Here is a 16,295-nt window from a genome sequence, read left to right as displayed (position 1 = left end):
GGCCAAGGATCTGGATGAGAGTGTTTTCAATACCTTAACAAAATTTTATGGAGTCAAAGGGTATAATGATATTGGCTGGCTCCTCCTAGATACAGTTATAAAAGAAAGAGATGAGCTAAAGGCTTCAAATTTGCAACTTAACACTGAATGAATGATGTGAACATTTCTATCTCTGGAAGAAAATCTTGTTTCCTGCATCCTCAGGCTTGAGATATCTGAGAACCAAACTCAGACTCTCATTGTACCAGTAGCAGTTTCAAAGGAAACTAAAATCTCAATCAATCACTGCAGTTAAAGTGAAAGATTGATTGGAAAGTAGTAGAACCCAGAGGTTTGGAATAGAGACATATGGGATGATGACAATATTGGTGGGGACCTTAGAATCCTAAATTCTGCTGAGACTTTACCAGATAAACCTGTGATGGCCTGCCTTATTGAGACCACACTTTATCACCCAGCCTCCAGTCTACCCCCGGGAGTTTGGACTTCCTTCCAGCCCTAAAGTGGGTACCAGCCAAACTAAAGCCTGCACTGCCCAGCCTCTGGCCTGCCCCAGGGAGTCTGGACCTCCTCTCAGCCCTGAGGCAGGTACCAACCAAACTCCAGCATGCACTGCTCACCTGCCACCCTGCCCTGAGGAATCTGCCTTCCAACTCCTATGTGAAGACATTAATCTTGTCTCACCAGAAAAGATGCAAAGGAATGCCCTGAGGTTAGCAGTTTGCAAGACATTTCTAATCCTTTTCTTTTCCCACCCCCACTACCCTCTTCTCTTCCAGACCTATTACTAGACTAAAATCACAACACACCCTCAAAGGTGAAATACAAAGTGTGATGCATAAGAAAGTACTTTATACTCTGAAAGAATTGCATGAGTTTTCCAATTTATGTAGACAGAAATCAGGGGAATATGTGTGGGAATGAATACTAAGGGTATGGTATAATGGTGGAAGGATTATAAGGTTGGATATCATGCTGAATTTATTGACATGGTCCCACTAAGCAGAAATTCTGGATTCAGTGCTATAGCTCAAGGGGTTAGAAAGGGCTCTAACAGTTTGCTTGGGTGTCCAACTGAAACATGGACCAAAGTATGGCCTAGCATGTCTGAGTTTGAGATGTGCGATTTGCCCTGGTATACAGCAGAAGAGGGAATTCAAAGGCTTAGAGAGATTGGAATGCTAGAATGGATTTACCATTTAAGACCTGCCCACCCACACAAGCAATGTCCAGAGGACACATCTTTAACCAGGACTGTGAGGAATAAATTCGTAAGACTAACCATCTTCCCTTAAGAGCTCTGTTTTTGCTCTTCTGTGTATTTCATATATTACTGTAGGGAGGGCTGTAATGGAATTAGAATCCTTAAACATTTTGTGGATCATCATATCTTGGTCTGGTAAAAGTCAAGCATGCGCAGTTAATTGCCAAAGACAAGATGCGTGTGGCTACTGCAATGAAAGGCAGCTTCAGAGCAGAAACTCAAAATAGTCTGAGTCGCATAGAGTTATGACGTTGACTAACAGAGAGTGGGGTACCAAGAAGTGAAATAGATGGGCAGTCTACTGAATTTCTTCTGGATCTGAATAAACAGAAGAGTTCTAGAGCAAGTAAACAAAACCCTAACTCAAATTACAGACTCAGAGAATCACGGCCCCTTAATCAATTCCCAGACTTGAGATAGTTTACAGACCCAGAATCCCTTGAATGAGAAGGCCAGGTACCCTTAGGGAAGGATCCTGTTAAACTGCCAAAAATGTACGCTGTTGATCTTCCTCCCACCTTTCCCCAAGGAGACCTACGGCCTTTTACCAGAGTAACTGCATTGGGGCAAAGGAAATGATAGACATTTTGGGGATTATTAAGACACAGGCTCAGAAGTGACATTAATTCCAGGGGACCCAAAACATCACTGTGGTCCACCAGTCAGAGTAGGGGTTTATGGAGGTCAGATGATTGATGGAGTTTTAGCTTAGGTCCATCTCACAGTGGGTCTAGTGGGTCCCCAGACCCATTCAGTGGTTGTTGCCCTAGTTCCAGAATGCATAATTGGAATAGACATACTCAGGAACTGGCAGAATCCCCACATTGGATCCCTGACTTATGAAGTGAGGGCTATTATGATAGGAAAGGCCAAGTGGAAGCCACAAGAACTGCCTCTGCCTAGCAAAACAGTAAATCAAAACAATACTGGATTCCTAGAGGGATTGCAAAGATTAGTGCCCCCATCAGTTATCTGAAGAATGCAACGGTGGTGATTGCTACCACATCCCAATTCAACTCACATATTTGGTCTGTGCAGAAAACAAATGGATCTTGGAGGGTGACAGTAGATTATCATAAACTACTGTGCCTTAGTAGAGACTGAATGCTTAATCATGGGCCAAGTTACCATGAGACCTGTGTTGCCTGTCATGAGCTGGGTGTTGTTTGGCCAACCAAACCATAAATTTGGGCATGCCCAGCAGCACTCCATAATAACGTGGAAGTGGTATATATGAGATAACATTCTCCCCCATCATCATGACACATCCATTACATTTGGTGAGTACATCTCTAGGCATCGCTGTACCCCATGGCCACACCATAGCCCACACTCTCCCACGTGGAACATCGCTTAAGGACAATGGTGAGGGCAAATCCTTCCAGTGGGCAGAACTTCAAGTACTGCACCTTGTTGTTCATTTTGCTTAGAAGAAGAAATAGCCAGAGGTGCATTTGTACACTGATTCATGGGCTGTTGCTGATGGTTTGGCTGGATGGTCAGGGATTTGAAAGGAACATGATTTGTAAATGGGTGACAGAGAGTTCTGGTAAAGATGTGTATGGATAGAGCTTTCTGAGTGGGCAAAAAACCTGAAACTATTTGTGTCCCATGTGAATGCTCACTAGACGGTGACTTCAACAGAGGAAGATTTTAATTTAGTGGCTACGATGGCCTGCTCTGTGGCTAATGCTTATCCTTGTTCCTTAGCTGCTCTTGTTATTGCCAGATGGCTCATGAATAAAGTGGCCATGGAGGTAGGGATGGAGGTTATGCATGGGCTCAGCAACATGGACTTCCCCTCACCAAGGCTGACTTGGCTACAGCCACTGCTGAGTAAGTGCCCAATCTGCCAACAGCAGAGACCCACATTCAGCCCCTATATGGCACCATTCTCCAAGGTAATCAGCCTGCTAGCCTGGTGGCAGGGTTGATTACATTGGATCACTTTCACTATGAAAGGGGCAGTGATTTGTTTTAATTAGAATAGACATATACTCTGGATATGGGTTTGCATTTCCTGCATGGAATGCTTCTGCCAAAACTACCATCCATGGATTTACCAAAGGTCTTATCTACTGCCATGGCAATCCACAGCATTGCTTCCAATAAAGGCACCCATTTCACAGTAAATGATGTACAGAATGGGCACATGCCCATGAAATTCACTGGTCTTACCATGTTTGCCATCATCCTGAAGGAGCTGAATTGATAGAATGATGGCTTGGCCTTTTTTATATTTTTTAAAATTTTTTATTAAAGTTAATAGATCACAAAGAACATTACATTAAAAAACATGAGGTTCCCATATTATCCATTCCTCACCCCCCTGCACCCATCATTTTTGTAAATTGTATTTTGTTGAAGATACATGCATCTCAAAAAATGTTCCATTAAAAAACATAAGAGGTTCCCGTATACTCCCCACCCCCCATCCCACTCCTCCCACACCAATAACCTCCCCCATCATTGTGGCACATTCATCACACTCGGTGAACACATTTTGGAGCTCTGCTGCACCACATGGATAATAGTTTTCCCTGTAGTTCACACTCTCCCCTAGTACATTCAGTGGGTTATGGCAGGACTTTATAAAGTCTAGAATCTGACCCTGCAATATCATTTAGGACAACTCAAAGTCCCAAAAATGTCCCCACATCACATCTCTTCTTCCTTCTCCCTGCCCTCAGCAACTACTGTGGCCACTTTCTCCACCTCAATGCTATAGTTTCTTCTATTCCTAGTCACAGTATTTTTATAGTAGAATGTCAGTAAGTCCACTCTAATCCGTATTTTATTCCTCCATTCTGTGGACCCTAGGATGGTGATGTCCACTTCACCTCTTGATCAAGAGGGGCTAAGATTCTACATGGATGATGGATACAATTCTCCTGCTTACAGTTGTGGGTACTCTTGATTCCCTGGTGTGGTTGTTAACCATCTTCACCTCTCTGTTAGCTGACCTGGGTAAGTCCAATGAACCAGAGAGTAGGAGCTGCAACTCTGCTGCTGCTCAGGGCCCAGCTGGCACACAGACATTTCAGAGATTCAAGTCCCCTGAATATATACAATCTCCAGCGCCAAGCAGAGGTCCAGTAAAAGTGACAGAAGAGGCATGTGTAGAAAGGTCACATTTGAGTCCAACTCCATCACACTTAGGAGCACAAATTCCAAAGTAAGGCCCTCTTACATGGCACAGAACTCCAAATCCATCTGCCATGACCATATACTCTGTGGGTCTCTGTAGCCTTCAGGAGAACCAGTACCTAGGGTTGTATTGGATTAGCCTTTTGAAGGCTCAATTACCGTGCCAACCAGGTGGCAATACTTTGCAGGCCTGGGGCAGTGTTCTCTAGGATGCTGTGTATGCTCTAAACCAGTGTCCACTCTGTGGTGCTATTTCTCCCATAGCCGGGGTTCATGGGTCCTGGAATCAAGGGGTGGAAATTAGAGTGGCACCACTCACTATTACCCCTAGTGACCCACTAGGAAAATTTTTGCTTCCTGTCCCTGCAATCTTAAATTCTGCTGGTCTACAGATCTTAGTTCCAAAAGGAGGAGTGCTGCCATCAGGGAACACAACTATGAATCCATTGAACTCGAAGTTAAGACTTCCACCAAGCTCTTTGAGCTCTTCTTACCACTTAATCAATAGGCAAAGAAGGAAATTACTGTACTGGCTGGGGTAATTGATCCTGACTATCAAGGGGAGATAAGACTGCATCTACATAATGAGGGCAAAGAAGAGTTTACCTGTAATACAGGAGATCCTCTAGGGCATCTCATAGTATTGCCATGTCCTGTGATTAAAGTCAATGGAAAATTGTAACAATGCAGTCCAAGCGGGACTAGCAATTGCCCAGAACCTTCAGGAATGAAGCTTTGGGTCACCCCACCAGGCAAACAACCTGCCTGAAGTGTGAAGTGCTTGTTGAGGGTAAGGGGAACACCGAATGGGTAGTGGAAGAAGGTAGCGATAAATATAAATTTTGACCACATGACCAGTTACAGAAGCTAGTACTGTAATAGTCATGAAACTTTCTTCCTTGTTTTGTTATGAGTCTGATTATATATGTACATAATATGAATTTCTTTGTTTTCCTCCCAAACCTTTTCCTTTATTATATGACAAGTTATATTATTAATATTTTCATGTCATAATATTTAAGGAGGTCAGGTTTAAAGGGAATATTACCCAAAGACTTGCACCCTATTCTGTAGTGAATTAATGCATTTCTGGTTCTACACAGGAGAGTTGAACATTGTTAGGTAGAAATATATATATTTGTATGTCTGTCATTTTTTTTCTTAGAGACTAAGTATGGTTTAAGTTAATGCATATAGTTTCCGAGATGAGAAGGGGTGGACTGTGATAGTTAGGCTAATGTGTCAACTCAACCTGGTAATTGTGCCCAGTTGTTTGGTCAGGCAATCATTGGGCTAATTGTAGTACAAGAACATTTATGGGCTTTAGTCATCAGTGAGTTTAGTGCTTACATGGCTGATTACATCTAGGCTCATGCAGGGAGATTACCTTCAGCAATGAGTGACATTTTATTTAATCAGTTGAATGCCTAAAAAGTGAAGTGACTTCAGCATTCAGAGAGAATTTTATAGCTCCTCTTTGGATAGCCGTTGCTTCTCTGAAACTCATCAAGGACCTTCATTGAACTTTCATCAGAACCCCTTGTTTGCAGCCTGCCTGTGGAACCTGGACTTGTGCATCACCACGGTCACATGAGAGAATCTTATAAAATCTCATACACTTTACAGATATCTCCTGTTGATTCTGTTCCCTAGAGGGCACTGGCTAATACAGTAATAACTGTTGTTGTTTTTTTTAAGGTTTTTTTTTAGGTATTAAGGCTGGAGATTGAACCCTGGACCTCGAATGTGGGAAGGCAACTCTTCAACCATTGAACCACATTGGCTCCCCTAAGTTGGTCTTTTTCATTTTGCTTGTTGTTTGTTTTTTGTTTTTAGGCACTGGGGACTGAACCCAGGACCTCCCATGTGGGAAGCAGGCACTCAACCACTTGAACCACACCTACTCCCTTAACACTGTGTTTTGATCTTCATCTATTCTCAAATGGTCCCAAATCATGAGGGAAAATAAAGGAATTATTTATTAGTCTTCTCAAACTGAACATCAGCACAGATACACATGTTTTTCAATTCAACATTATGTCAAATTACTTACTATTTTTAACTGTGAGGAATGGAACTTGAAAGGCACAGCCTCTCATTGATGGCTTAGGAAACAGTAACCAGAAGAATATAATATGAAGCCATCTCTGTAGGATTTTTTTAAATTAACCTGTTTCCAGCTTAGCATTTTAGTATCTCAAATCCACTTTTCAGATATCTAAACTGCACCCTTTAGCTAACCCTCCTTCAGTTGTTAGGTTCAAGTACATACTATACCTGCTACCTCAGTCTTGTTTACAATTTTAGCACCTTAGAATGAGATGATATGAAAGCAAAACAGAAAAGGAAATATAAAAGGAGAGAGAAACAGTAACAAAAATGAAGGCTGCAGAACAGGAGGAAGGAGGGAGTGGATAATATAGGACTTGATGAAAAGGCTTTGTGGACACCTTCTCTTTGAAGGAGGTATTAGGGGTTTTAAGGACAGGGGGGAGAGAGGAGACATTGGGAGATCATGTCACTTGTACCTTCACACAGGAAATAAAGCACAGGGTCACACATGGCCAGAAGAAAAAAACAGAGAAAGAGACAAAGATGGAAAAAGCCTATAGGGACACAAGTGATTTTTATTAGGCTCTAGGTAATTTGTTCTTGGGAAATAAATAATGTAGATTTCCTAAATGGAAACAATAAAATTCAATGCCAATGCTGTTGAATTGTTGTCTGTCTAATTCATATCAAAATACGTTTGACATTAAAACTTATTTTGTTACTAATAACTTAAATTTTCAACAAAATTATCAGCTCTGTTGATATTTCTTGGTTAGATGAAAGGTTTTGAGGGTTTTTATTATTAGAAAGTAACAGTGATTTCTGTGGTGGATGAGGATTGTGGTTAATAGTACAAAACCAAGAATGTTCCGCTATTACAAGCTGTTAAGAATATGAAGATGGATGGGGAAAATACAACTAATATAAAGTATATAGTTAATAATAATATTGTAATATTTTTACAGCAATGGCAAAGAAGGAACTACATCAGTGTTAAGAGTCAATAAAGGGGAGGTATAAGGAGGTATGGGATTGTTCCATTTGCAGTAAAGAAAACTTTCTGAAATGGACTGAGCTGATGACAGCACAACTATGTGTTGAAACTGAGAGCCACTGAGTGTACACTTTAGATGGATTATACAAGGCAGAGGACTCTATAACACAGTGAACTCCATGGTGAATGAGGAACTATGGTTAACAGGGCAGATATGAGAACTTTCTCTCATGAACTATAACAAATATTGAATACTAATATGTAATGTTAATAATAGATTGGTTTGTGGAAAAAAATGTGCCAAATATAAGCTGTGGATTATAGACAGAAGTAATATTTTAATGATTTTCTTTCATCATTTGTAACAAATGTGTCACAACAATGTAAGGTATTACTGGTGGGGCAATGTATGGGAATACTGTATGGTATGCATGATTGTTTTAACTAATCACAACTTCTCAAATAAATAAGAATTTTCTCCTTTGATTTAATAATTTTTCTCTAGTTATGGCTTTTCATTGAAGCTTTTTGTTAAATGTTTCTTTGCAGACTATATTAGCTTAGTAACAAATATCAGAATTACACACTCGTTCAACAGTAGAATACTTCTGGCATGTATGTGTCTATTTGCGTGTGCGTATGTTTGGTATATATGTATGTGTATATTTTGTGTTTGTATGAAAGACTGTATAGCTTTGAGTGAAAGATGTTTTGTGACCTATATGTCAAATAGGAACATATTTATGTAAGTTATATATATATATATCTTATAATTGTAAGATAATCATGAATACTCTGTAAAGACATGTAGCTATATTTTTAGGACTTAAAAACCCTGAAATTTAGGTCATAAGACTGAAGTGTATACCTTGATTACATGCTTACTTTAGTGTATACCTGTACTTTTTGTAGCATGTAAGTTTCATGAGTGCAGTGGCTGTGTATTTGTCTTGATTATTATATACACATAGTAGGAACCCATACATATTTATTGAAAGGATTTTTATAAGTATTGGAAGGAAAAATGAAAGTAAAATAGCTCTGTTATGGTAGAATGATTGTCTTATTTTAAAAACCTATAAGCATATGGACTTTATTATAATTTTATTCATTTTAAGAAAAAAAGTAAGAAAGAATTGGTTGAAACCCTCTTTAGTATCAGGTTGACTGCTGGTATTTTCCTGGTGGGATTTAGGTAAAGATTTTAACTAAAATGTGGAGATGTCTAAGAATACTTCCTCAGCCCTAAGCAGAGCTTAGGTAAATGTATTTTGTAGTGTCAGCATTCCCAGTCCGTATCTTCAGGAGATGCAATCAATCCCTTGACTCTGTAATTTAAAAATGTACTTGTCCCGTTTTGATTCCCCAAATATTCTTAAAAAAAGTAATAGGTACAAGATCATGTGACAACTGATATCCCTAGACTCCTCTAGAAAATAAGAGAATGTCTTTGCTTCACTTTTTTGCCTTGACTTTTTACCTATACGTGTAATAATAGTTATATATGTCTATATGTCTGCATATATATATATCCTTTTTAAGATGATATATATTGTTTTTTTTTAAACTTTATTTCAACTTCGAAAAATAAAATAACAGACAAAAGGCAGCTTAACTAATTATAGGAACATTACTTTAAAAAATCCATTAATTTTTAAATAAACCATCTCAAGGAATAAATAGCTTTAAAGCTACGTAATTAAATGGAATGTCCCATGTATTCATGAAATTATTTCAGAAGAAGAAAAGTTATCTTTTAGTCATAGATATTCTTTCAGCAATAATGAATAAGCATTCATTATTTTCAGTATGAATTTTTTCAAGAAGAGGAAAGATTTTTTTTACACTTATGCTTTCTTTTTGCTTAAATAAGTGAATAAAATTTCACATGACGACACAAAGAATGAGTGTATTGTTCATGTCAGTATATGTGATGAAATCTTTAAATCCATACCTTCTATTAAACTAGATTTTCAGTAATGAGTCCTGTTCTTACAAGACAAAAAAAAAGAAGGAATAGTAACAAATCAAGAATCCATTTTATGAGCTTTCAATAAATCAATAATCTATTTTATGAGCTTTTAATAAATGTGGCAAATACCAATCAATGGTAAAGAATGTAATTACAGAAAATATTTTCCCCTGAAATCTATCTATCTATCTATCTATATATATATCTTAAACTATGTATTGGAATTGGTAACTGTTTTCATACTTAACATTGACTTATTTTTCAGTTTATCTAATATATCCTATCATAATATTACAACATATTGTCTTTCTTAATTAGATAATGATCTTGTCAAGTTTTTGTTACACTTCAAAATTTCTGATAAACAAACTGAGTGGATAGACAACTGCCGAAGACAATTTTGCAAAATGATCAAAGTCAAACCTGATATAATCAGTGGAGCTGGTGAGTGCATTGTTTTAGGGTTTTGTTGTTGTTGTTTTATTAATAGAAAACTGTAAATCCTAAAGTTTAGCATTGACCTATCTAGAAAACATAATAATTCCAGGAAGCCCATTGACTTCTGAGCAATTTATGATCCTGAGAGAACAAAAATTATAATCCGAGAAGGTACCAATATTTTCTGAAATAACTAAAATGTCTTGGTAAGAAAAACTGGAACACTGATCTTCCTTTGCCTCGGCAACAGGTTGCTTGGTTTAATCAGCTATCATCTGATCAGAACTTAACTACTGACTCATTCTGGGCAGCTGTCTGAATAGACACAGGAATGTAAAAGTAGGAAGGGAGTGGGTGTTGGGATCACTTGGGATCTTTGACAAGAGACATTACACCTGGAGCTGTGTTCTGCCCCCACCAACGCCCAACCCTGGTTTATACTGAGGGATTGAGCTTTGAGGGGTTTGAGCTGATTGGAGTAGGGGATGGAACCCTTCTCACAGAGGAGTGACATCTGGGTCTTCCATCTAGAACTGTTTAAATGAAGATACTCATGAATACATCTAATGACCTACAGAATATTAAAATATTGAGACATTTAGAACTAATACTTAGTATGGTTCATTGGGCTATATATGCTTCCTATAGTTAGCCCCACTGTGTATTAGGTTTAGACTACCATAGAAATATGAGTTTCCTGTCTAGATTTAATCTGAATTGACATAGACCCATAGAAATGGCTTTGATTTTATCTTTACTTACATTTAATGAACTTCAGGGATGTCTACAGTCATTTTGCATCTATTCACTGCTCCAAACATTAATATCGTGATTTGATTCAAAAAGTGTGTCTGGAATATCTACCGTGTGTGTTTAGTCTTGCACTGAAAATGTTACAAAGCTACTTTAAACAATGATCAGATAAACTGGTACTTCCTTTTAGATAAAGATTTTTATAGCAGAGAAAATATCTGTCATTTCCTCATGGTTTACAAAACTGCCTTCATTTAGCGGATGGGCCAAACTCCTGGCTCTGTCTCTAGTCCATAACTTTCCTTAACTCCTTACTCACTTAAACCCTTTCCAAATCTGTTGTTTTCAGAGATGTAGTGGCATCCTTACTGTATGTTACTTTTTAAAACATCTTTCCTCAGTTTTTATATCACTCTCATGACTTAAAGTTGTTTTTTAGGAAAATTTGTTTGGAAGCTTGCCTAGACATTTAGTAAGTAAGCTCCTTTGAAAAACTCCAAGATAGAATCTACTCATAAATTATTCTAAATAGAGAATTTTGCTTCAGTAGCATCCTGTGTATCATTCTTAATAGATACTTCTCAGTTGTATCACATTATGTTGGAAATATATGGCCATGCTTTGAAAAATGTAATAATCATGATAGGTGTTAAAAAAAAGTGTCTCTATGTCATTAAGACTTAAGGTGCCTAGCACTTCATGAAAAAATAGTTTTTGATGTTGAACTTTAGAATATGATAACATCAAATGGACATTTTTGTAATAACAGCATCCCGTCTATTTATAATAGCTTATCCCCTTACTATTATTATCATTGAAATCTTTGCTTTCAATATCTCTTAAATAAGGACTTATTAAAGTTTAAGCAGTATATAGCTGTATTTTGTAAGTTGCAGATGGTCTGCTTATTTCCCAGGATATAATTTGTTCTGGCAGAGGGAAGACTATGATATGTTAAGCTCTATTTTTCACCAGAATCATGACTTAGTTTTATTAGAGTATTAATTTTTTTAAAATTATTTTGAAATGTTATAAATAAAATAAGACACATTCTAGATTGCTATATAATTCTATAGAGTTTTCTTTTCACCTCATATAAACCCATCTGAATGCTTATACTGGCAAACCAGATTCTTAGATAAAATACACAGATGAGAAAAGCACCAATGAAAGCCTGCTCTCTGTATCCAAGGGACCAGGAAAAAGGCAGCCTAAGAAGGTGGAAAATGTATAGAAAATGACCACTCTACTCCAAGCAAACAGCACAAAAGTCCCTGCCAGCAATGCCCAGAGCGGAGCCTAGACTTTTATTACTATCTGACAGTAACAAGATGTCCCTGGCCCTCCTAGGGTGGTACCAGAAGAGACCAGTGGAGACTCAAGATTTTAACCAGCACCTGGTGATAATGAGGCCACCCTTTCACATTGTCATTGTAGGCCATGTGGGGTCCAATAACAAGGTAATGATACCCCTCCAAACCAATGTGATATCAACGGAAACCTAGCGGGGAGCCAGAATTCCCCCATCCATGCTATCCACCACTTACTAGTAGGCCCTCCTCCCCAGTTCTCAATAGAGGTCAAGTGGGAACATCAACCTGATATTTATGAGGCATTGTCTGCCTTCCCTCACAGGAGCAGTGTTAGAGAGAGGCCAGCTAAAACAGAATAATTAAATAGGACCTGGAGTCTCATAACCTAAAACCCTAAATACATAGAGCCAGGTAAATCTCAATATGAATGAGAAAAGACAGTCAACAAATGATAACACTGATCTGATATCAAGAGATTATCAGATGATAAAAAACTAAGAGAATTCGTCTCCAGTAGACTTACCCTAAAAAAATGATTAACAAAATTCTTTAAACAGAAAGGAAATAATAAAAGAAGAATTTATAACTTTAGGAAGGAAAAAAACAACAACAAAGTAAAAACACAAGTAAATATACCAGATCAACCTTCTCTTGAGTTTTCCAAATTATGTTTGGTGGTTAAAACAAAAATTTATAAAGGTCTGATATGGTCTTATTGTATGTAGAGAAAATATGTCAGACATTTATATTATAAATTTGTTAAATGCCAACATCAGTAGACTGTGATGTTACATATATTATAATGTAATACTGGAGTGTATTAGTTAGCCAAAGGTGTGCTCATGCAAAATGCCTGAAATCTGTTGGCATTTATAAAGGGTATTTGTTTGGGGTAGAAGCTTGCAATCCCAAGGCCATAAAGCATAAATTACTTCCCTCACCAAAGTCTATTGCCATGTGTTGGAGCTTTGATGGCTGCCGACATTCAGCCTCCCCCTTCCTCTTAAGGCTCCATGGTCCCAGCTTCTTCCAATATCAGCTGTAGGCTGGGAAAAGTCTCATCTCTCTCCCAGGCCTGCTCTCTCCACAAGGTCAGCTATATACCATCATACTCTGTCTCTTCCCAGGGCCTCTGCCATGTCTATGGAGCCATCTCTATTCCTCTCTGTTCTTCTCCTGTGTGTTACTTCCCAGGACCCCAGCATCAAAAAATTCCAAACTCTCTACTCTGCTGTGTGTTTTCTCTAGTGGGTGGGGACTCAACATCCTAATGACATGACCCAATCAAAGCCCAAATCATAATTTCATCAAGTAAGATTGAAACCTCTGAATTCAATAAAATCTAGTGTACCCAGAGAAACCAGTTTATAAACATAATCTAATACCTAATTTTAGAATTCATAAACAATATCAAACTGCCATACAGAGAAACCATTTAAAAAGTTCTACAGAAAGATATACTCAAAACATGATGGGTAAATCAAAGTAGAATTCTAAAAATATGTTCAAGTAAGCCACAGGAAGGCAGGATAAAGAAAATAGTGAAATAAAAAAACAAAAGGGGTAAACAGAAAGTAAAAAATGAAAATAGAGTAAAATGACAGACCTAAGCCTTAAATTATACTAAATGTCTATGCTCTAAACAAACCCACTTAGAAGGCATGTACTGGCAGAATGGATTTAAAAAAAATAGCACTCAACTTCTTCCTATCTACATGAAACTCAGTGGCTTTCCTGGCCATTTACCCCAGAGAAACGAAAACTTATGTCAACACAAAAAGCTGTGTATGATTGTACATAGCAATTTTATTTGTAATAGCCAAAATTGGAAATAACCAAAATGTCCTACAATAGATAGGTGACAGTCTTATAATGAACTATTCTTGAGAAATCAAAAGGAACAAACTATCGATATGCCCAGCAACTTGGATGGAGCTCAAGGACATGATAAAGCCTTTCTCTAAGGTTCTATACTATATGATTCCATTTATATAATATCCAAGGACAAAATTACAGAAGTCGAAAAACAGATTAGTGTTATCCAGGAGGTAGAGATGTTGAGAGATAGGACGGTAGGTATGATGTAAAGAGAGAGCACAGGAGAGATGTTTGTGGTGATAGAATTGTTCTGTATCTTGATTGTAGTGATGGTTACACAAATCTACACATGTGGCAAAATAACATAGAACTATTCACACATATTGTACCAATGTCAATTTCCTGGTTTTGATAGTTAAATAAGGTATAATTCTTGGGGAAAACTGAGTGAAGGATACAGCAAAAATATTTTTCATCAATGAAAGGGAAATTAAGACATTCTCAAATGTCTTAGAGAATGAAAACTAAGAAAATTTGTCACCAGCAACCTACCCTGAAAGAATGGCCAAAGGAAGTTCTCTACCTCTGTCCTATCTTTGCCACTTCCTATGAGTTTGTAATTACCACAAAATTAAAAAGGTAAAAAAAAAAAAAGTACAGAGGATAGAATGAATATATACTACCTGAGAACGTTGAGAAGAATAGTCTGACTATTTTTATAATTGTATTACAAGTGGATAATGTTAGATGGAGTAAGATTGCAAAGGGCTTGAAATACATTAAAGGAATTTTAACTTCATTGTATAGGGACATAAGAACTTACTTAAGTTCTTCAAGTTTTCAAGGAAGTGTCATCTGGTATTGAGAAAAATTGAATTCTGTTAATTCAGTTTTTTCATAGGATTTGAGGATATGCTAACAGTGATATAAAAAAATTTAAATGAATTTTTGAAAGGATGAATCCCGGAAAAATTGGAATGTTTGTAAACATTGTGCTGGCCTAGTATTTGAACCAGCTGTTGTGATTGGCAAGACAAAGGGAGAAAGCAGAGTCAATGTCCTGGTATCCCTGAATGGTCTGCCTTCAGCTTTTCCTCATAACAGATAACCATGCCCTTTAATAGTATAAAAGTATGACAGATTTTGGTTTTCTATTCTATTAAGTTATTTTCTCACCCTAGAGAAAATATTTTATTAAGGAAGAGAAAAGACCAGAATTTAAAATCCTGTATAAAATCTTCAAACCTGGCCTATAAAATAAAATTTTAATATAATTTCATTTCACATAAAACAATATTCTGTGGAGTACTTTCTGAGTAGTAATATCCTAGAGTTAAATTGTTTATGAAGTTAAGAATGGTTTCATGACATGAATTACCTTTCTCAGTTTAAAGATGATGGTATTTTCAGTCAGTTTACAATGAGTGAGGCTGTTGGTCATACTGAGATAAATTGCCACTCTAGTAATTATGCAGTTTAGCTAGGCTTATGCTTGAAACATTAGTTACAGAGATGTGCTAATGAGTCATGTGTTCAACTACCATATATGGATTAGTTTTTAGCATTGTTTGGTAATAATGGCCTATCTTAAAATATTTAGAGATGCATGGTGCTGTTGATAAGAATTGCTAGACAAAATGAATATATTGAAATCAGTGGTAATCCAGAACCTTCTTTGGTGGTTCAAGCATGTTATTTTTGCATATTAAATATATAGTTATTCTATTTATAAACTTCTTAGATAATTGATCTGATAAAATAATTTCATATTTTAAGATCAGTACTTGCCATAATACTGTGTGCCATGCAAAGTCTGCAATTTGTTAGTGACTCTTAGGTTTTAAATCATATGTATGTAGCTCCTTCCCAGATGTGATGAAAAATTTTCTCAGTTCATTGAAGTGTGTTTAGCTGGTAAGACTGCTAAACCTGATTTGGGACATAGTATTTAAAAAATTGCTTAGCACTCTGCTGGCATTTTTTCCCATTTATTTAACTATTTAGATACATAACACTTAACAAACCTATGATTGGGCTAAAATAAGAATAATTAAAATATAGTTTTAAATGGACATTTGCAGTCTTTCTATATCATTGTTACTAATGTATGTCCAGTTTCTTGCATTATTCCTATGAATAAATTAAGAATGATTTTATCTAAACTTTAAATTAAGAATGATTTTATCTAAACTTCATCAAGACTTTGTTCTTTATGAATAAATTTTTAATCTCAAGAAACAAGTGATTTCTAAACAAACATTATTGAAGTTGAAAGCTCTCACCTGAGGACTATTATTTATATACATATTCATAGAAGAAAAACCTTTGAAAGATTTTTATAAGTATGAGAGAATTGGTATCTATGCAAGTAAAGATAAAACCATATCTAATCCTAGAATATGGTATCCTTTCTGGCCCTCAACTATTGGATATTCATACTTTTTAATAATCATCTTATTTCACATTGAAATAAGAATATGAATAGAGTTAAATGAGTAAAAATATTTCATTTTTATGCCATTAAAATATTATAACTTATAGCTT

General features: G+C 36.8%; 1 protein-coding gene across 2 annotated transcripts in view; it reads left to right on the top strand.

Moving 5' to 3' along the window:
* The window catches only part of TBC1D32 (TBC1 domain family member 32), a 251,432-nt gene that overhangs the window by 195,036 nt on the left and 40,101 nt on the right, over positions 1 to 16,295 (top strand). For both annotated transcript variants that reach the window (XM_058307341.2, XM_058307340.2), the window contains one exon: positions 9,748 to 9,873. In XM_058307341.2, coding sequence (XP_058163324.1) covers positions 9,748 to 9,873 — 126 coding nt within the window. The remainder of the gene's footprint in view (positions 1 to 9,747; positions 9,874 to 16,295) is intronic.

This window comes from Dasypus novemcinctus, chromosome 11 (genome assembly GCF_030445035.2).
Source record: "Dasypus novemcinctus isolate mDasNov1 chromosome 11, mDasNov1.1.hap2, whole genome shotgun sequence".
NCBI lineage: Eukaryota > Metazoa > Chordata > Mammalia > Cingulata > Dasypodidae > Dasypus > Dasypus novemcinctus.
Note: the sequence above shows the minus strand (reverse complement) of the source record. Positions and strands in the feature narration are given on the sequence as shown.